General features: G+C 35.9%; 1 protein-coding gene across 1 annotated transcript; it reads left to right on the top strand.

Moving 5' to 3' along the window:
* Positions 1–645: 645 nt before the first annotated feature.
* Positions 646–4,618, top strand: LOC112504831 (protein FAR1-RELATED SEQUENCE 5-like; the record flags this gene model as incomplete). The annotated part of the gene is made up of 6 exons (XM_025108789.1): positions 646–736; positions 2,038–2,780; positions 2,822–2,919; positions 3,032–3,290; positions 3,373–3,837; positions 4,031–4,618. Coding segments are annotated over 6 exons (2,244 nt in total), but the record flags the coding sequence as incomplete, so codon positions are not given.
* Positions 4,619–5,155: the final 537 nt, after the last annotated feature.

Consider the following 5,155-nt stretch of genomic DNA (forward strand, 5'->3'; position numbering starts at 1 on the left):
AAGTATTCTGTTAGTTATCAATAATTATCCTAATTATATTTTAGATTTTTTATATTTAAAATGAGATGTTTATCTAATATTTGATTATGTTTATCTGCAGTTAGTTAGACGAATTCAAGTATGGTACTTTAATAAGTTGTACTTATGCACCATTTACTTGTAATCTTAAACTTTAAGTAATATGCATCAATAAACAGTATGTGCATAAAAAATAATCGTTTTTACGAGTTTTTGTCAAATGTTTTATCATATAGTGTATATATATATATATATATAGAGAGAGAGAGAGAGAGAAAGAGAGAGAGGGGTTGGTTCAAATAGAAACCAACTTTTTTGCGCAAACTATGTGAACCGATACCAACCAATCAAATGCTTTCTTGAGTTTAGGTTCAATTTTAATTTATAAATTAAAGATGGGGGTAATTTGGTAATTTAAACTTTTGTAACCCCCTAATAATTAATTGGGGGTTACAAATCTTTAAGGATACATCTAATTAATTATGAGATTTTTATGATTTTTTTTTTTGATGTTCATGTTCTTTATTTCAATTGATGTTCTACATATATTGAAATTGGTTTGCTAATTGTAGAATATTTTCGTTTCGTTCAAGGTAAATGGAGAATCCTATTGTAAAACAACTTTAGGTTAATGTAAACGACAAACTTAATTCCGGATATGAGTACGGTCGAAACACGATTCCCGATGATGAAGAAGATGATCAAAGCGTTCCGATTGGTAAGTGGTTACTATTTCTTCTATATTGTTTAAATGAACAACCATTACCTTTGTTGTATATTAAATATGCTTTGCAATATGGTTGAAATCGTCCAAGAATCTGATGCAATATACGGGCCTACATATGTTCAAAAAACATACTACAAAATATGAAACAATGGAAGTAGATAATAAGACATACAAATTGAACAGCACCTATGTGAAATTAGCAGCATGAACATACTGCAATCGCCCCCGTATAAAATGAACCTAATGATTATTGAGTACGATATTTAGAACATACGAGTGCATAACATTTTTTGGTGCATCCATGTTTTCCACTAAGATGATTCTATGTGTTGACCAACATCAGACAGAATATGGTGTGGTGTTTTTCGAAAAGCAAGGATCAACATGCAGCAGATGTGAACAACAGATTGAAGTATATTTCTTCAAATCTGAACATGTGTTCGACTTTGTACATTGCAAGACATAATCGATGTTCACACGAACATTCGGACGATTATACGGTGCATATCATTCTCACTGCATCCATGTTTCCATTTGTTCATGTGATCAGCGGGTGTGTTCGCTTACACATTAAAATGTTGTGTTCGTTCACACAGGTGTGATTCACATAGATACGCATGGCCGACATATGAACATAAGTTGTCCATGTGATCATAGTTGCATATGTTCGTCGAGCACACCTCTATGTGAATGTACGAACACGAGGGTGATCATAATGTGCATAACATTTTCAATGCCTCCATGTTCCATGTGTTCATGTGATCAGCGTCTGTGTACGTTTACCCATTAGGATGTTGTGATTGTTCACACAGGTGCTGTTCTAAAGAAGCATTAGGATGCTGTGTTCATACATTCGTTCACACAGGTGCTGATCACACGAACACATACCCATTAGGATTCTATGTTTGTACATTTGTTCATGACTGCTTTATATTCGTCGCGCACATCATCTGTGTTAACATATTCACAACGTCAAGCGATGCAGATGTGTTCACATGTTGTTGCTATGTCATGTCGTTGTTCATATGGATGCATATCCCACGTACTTTTATCATTTTTTCACATATTATTCAAAACAAAAGGTAGTTGCATATTACCTCAAGCTCTTTTCTTTATGATATAAGTCACCATGTCATGCATCATGCTGTACCTGTAACATATGAAGACTTATCAGATTACATTACCTACCTATATACAGTAGTAATAAGGAGGTATGTTCGACAAATCAATTAAGATTTTTTTTTCAAGTTGTTTGTAGTTTATCTTTACCTACCTGCTTGTGTATCTGGTAGATTCAATTATTGTTATACCAACGTTAATACCACAGTCTAACTTCTTTTTCCCATCAGATCTTGATAGCATAACTTCTTCACAACAAGAAGTTGATAATGACATAGAAGAGAGTTCAGAAGGAATACAGTTTTTTATCCCGAAGGTAGATGACGCGCTTAAGCCAAATATGAAATCACAATATGCGACTATAAATGAAGTTGAAAAGATGTACATGGCTTATGCAGACAACGCCGGCTTTGATGTTCGCATGCATGTAAAAAAGACGAACAAACATGGTGAAATTCAAACTAGGTGGTTTGTCTGCAGTAGGGAGGGAAACCCAAAAAAGAAGGAGTTTGATTCGTTGTACATGCAGCCGGGTGAGAGGAGATACCGTAATACAAACATCAAACGTTGTGGTTGTAATGCTTGCATAAAAATCCATTTGACTAAGGATAGGGCTTGTTACGAGATATATGAGTTTGTTGAGGCACATAACCATGCATTGTTCAATATTAACGATCGTCGTTTCTCTCGGAAGAATAGACAGATGAAGTATACATATTTCAAAACTGTTTTAAATAGCTCGAGTTACAAAGTCGGTGCGAGGAGGGCTCACCGTATTCAAACCGCATTGAACGGTGGATTTGAGCATACTCGCATCTCTGAAATTGACTTCAAGAATTTCAAGAGGGATGCTGTTGCTTGTGTTGCGAATAAGGACGCGACGATGTTGATCAATAAACCATCAAACAGACGTGATGTTGTCCCCGGTTTTTTTTTGAATACAAATGTAATGATCAGGAGTTGAGCAGAATTTTCTGGGCGGATGAAGTTGCTAGAATTAACTACAAAGAATTCGGTGATGTCATATCGTTCGATGGTACATTTCGCACTAACAAGTAAGATCACCAATTGCAATTTAGTTATTTAAAGTTGATAAGATTTGATATTTCTAACGGACATATGATGTGGCTACGATTATATACTCATATTTTTTTATTTGTATTCCAGGCATGCAATGATTTTTGTTCCTTTCTTGGCTGTTGACAACCATAAGTCGTTTGTTGTTGTTGGATCCGCTCTCATAAGTGTAGAGACGATTGATAACTTTACGTGGGTTCTAAAGGCCTTTCTGAAGTGTCATGCGAAGCAACCGGTGTTCGTAATTACAGATCAATGTTCTGCAATGAAACAAGCTATTCCAAAGGTGTTCACCGAATCCAAGCATCGACTATGTATGTGGCACATTATGAAGAAGGTCCCTTCAAAAGTAAGTAGTATATATTCGCTGCTATCTAATTTATTGCGTTTTTTGTGTTATTCTTTCATATGTAGAAGCTTCGTTGACGCAGGTTAGTGTTGCACTAAATCATGATACTACGTTCAATAAAGTCATCAACAAGCTCGTATGGAACATTCATATTGGCCCAACGGAGTTCGAACGCCGTTGGAATAAGATGGTAGATAAATACAATCTAGCGGGGGATACTTGGTTTACAGAGATGTATGAAATCCGACACTCGTGGATTCCTACCTACTACAAGAACATGCCGATGTCTGGTCTAATGAAAACAACCTCAAGATCCGAGAGTTCGAATTTGTATATCAACATATACGAATCGTACTGGTTTGATTTGGTGCAATTCCTTAATAATTACGACGTAGCTATAGAAAAACAAAGATACAGACAATCTATTCACGAATCAGTGACAAGAACGACTAATCCCAAGTTTCTTACTCCATTGCGCATAGAAAGGCATGCATCAAGCATATACAGTCGGAACGTGTTTTTTGACATCCAAAAGGAAATAAAGAAGGTTGTTTGATTTTGTGCTATTGAGACCGTGGAATGCCGGGATGATTTCAAGTCATTCCTGATAAGCCAGACGACCAAGAAATCAGATGACAACATCTCGTATTTGGTATACTATCCCTAACTCGCAACACAATGGATTATATTATATTTATTGTTTTCTTGACTGATGTTGTTGGAAACTTCTTTCATGACAGGTGGGTTGTAATTACTCAACAAACACAGTCGAGTGCGATTGTAACCTATTTACACGTAATGGGTATCTCTGTCGTCACGCGTTCAAGGTACTAATAAATGACGAAGTTGAACGCATTCCGGAAAAATACGTATTACGTCGATGGAAACGAGAGTTAGTTCCAGTACAGATTCAGTCCGCAAGAGTTCGTTATGGGGAGGTCAACGTCGAGAAAGAAAAGTCTATAAGTGAATTATATTCCAAGATGGATGACATAATAAGCATCGCCCGCAATGATCAATCTATATTGGATAGATTGGGGCGTAACCTTGAAGAATTCATGGTTGATATAGAGAAGGAAGTTCCATACGAAGACCCATCACAACAAAAGTTGGATGCGATTAGAGATCATTTAGGTGTTTCCATACCTGATGAGATGGACATTCTACCACCATCTGGAATAAGGAACAAAGGTTGTGGAACTGGCAAGAGGCTGGTAAGTGTATCTGAGAAAATGCAAACTAATTGCAAAAAGGCTAAACAAAAATGTGCAACGTGTGGACAACGTAGTGGTCATGACTCCCGTAATTGCCCAGAATTGATAGATTAGTTAGATGGCAAGTATTTAGAGTTCTTATCGTTTTGTTCTAATAGGTCGGCTTCATCGAAACATGTTGTTCATGTGGCTTTATTTGTTAAACAGCTTGAACTTGATCTCAGTGTTTTGATTGAATAAATTGTTGATGCTATTTCATAGTGCCATTAGTGTTATTGATACGTTATGTACATTTTGTATTGTGTTTTTTATATTTCCTATACGGTTTCACCAACTTCTCGGGGATGGTAGTATCCCCGTTTTAATGAATATGTTTACTACATTGAAACACGAAGTCGGGAAAAGGTATGTGTTCATTATGTTTCTAACATGTAGCGCGCCCACGGATACAATATATGAAATTTAGATGCAATTCACGATATTACACAAAATATATAACATGTTTGTCAATGCAAAATTTTAACCTTATTGGAACGATCATTTTATGTAGACAACATAAAAACATCATAATGCGACAACACAGTGCACATTAGAAGGATATTGGTTTGCATGATGCATATATCATGTTTGATGTTTCATGCATATATCAAT

Source organism: Cynara cardunculus, unplaced genomic scaffold (genome assembly GCF_001531365.2).
Source record: "Cynara cardunculus var. scolymus isolate 2C unplaced genomic scaffold, CcrdV1 Un_Scaffold_7073, whole genome shotgun sequence".
NCBI lineage: Eukaryota > Viridiplantae > Streptophyta > Magnoliopsida > Asterales > Asteraceae > Cynara > Cynara cardunculus.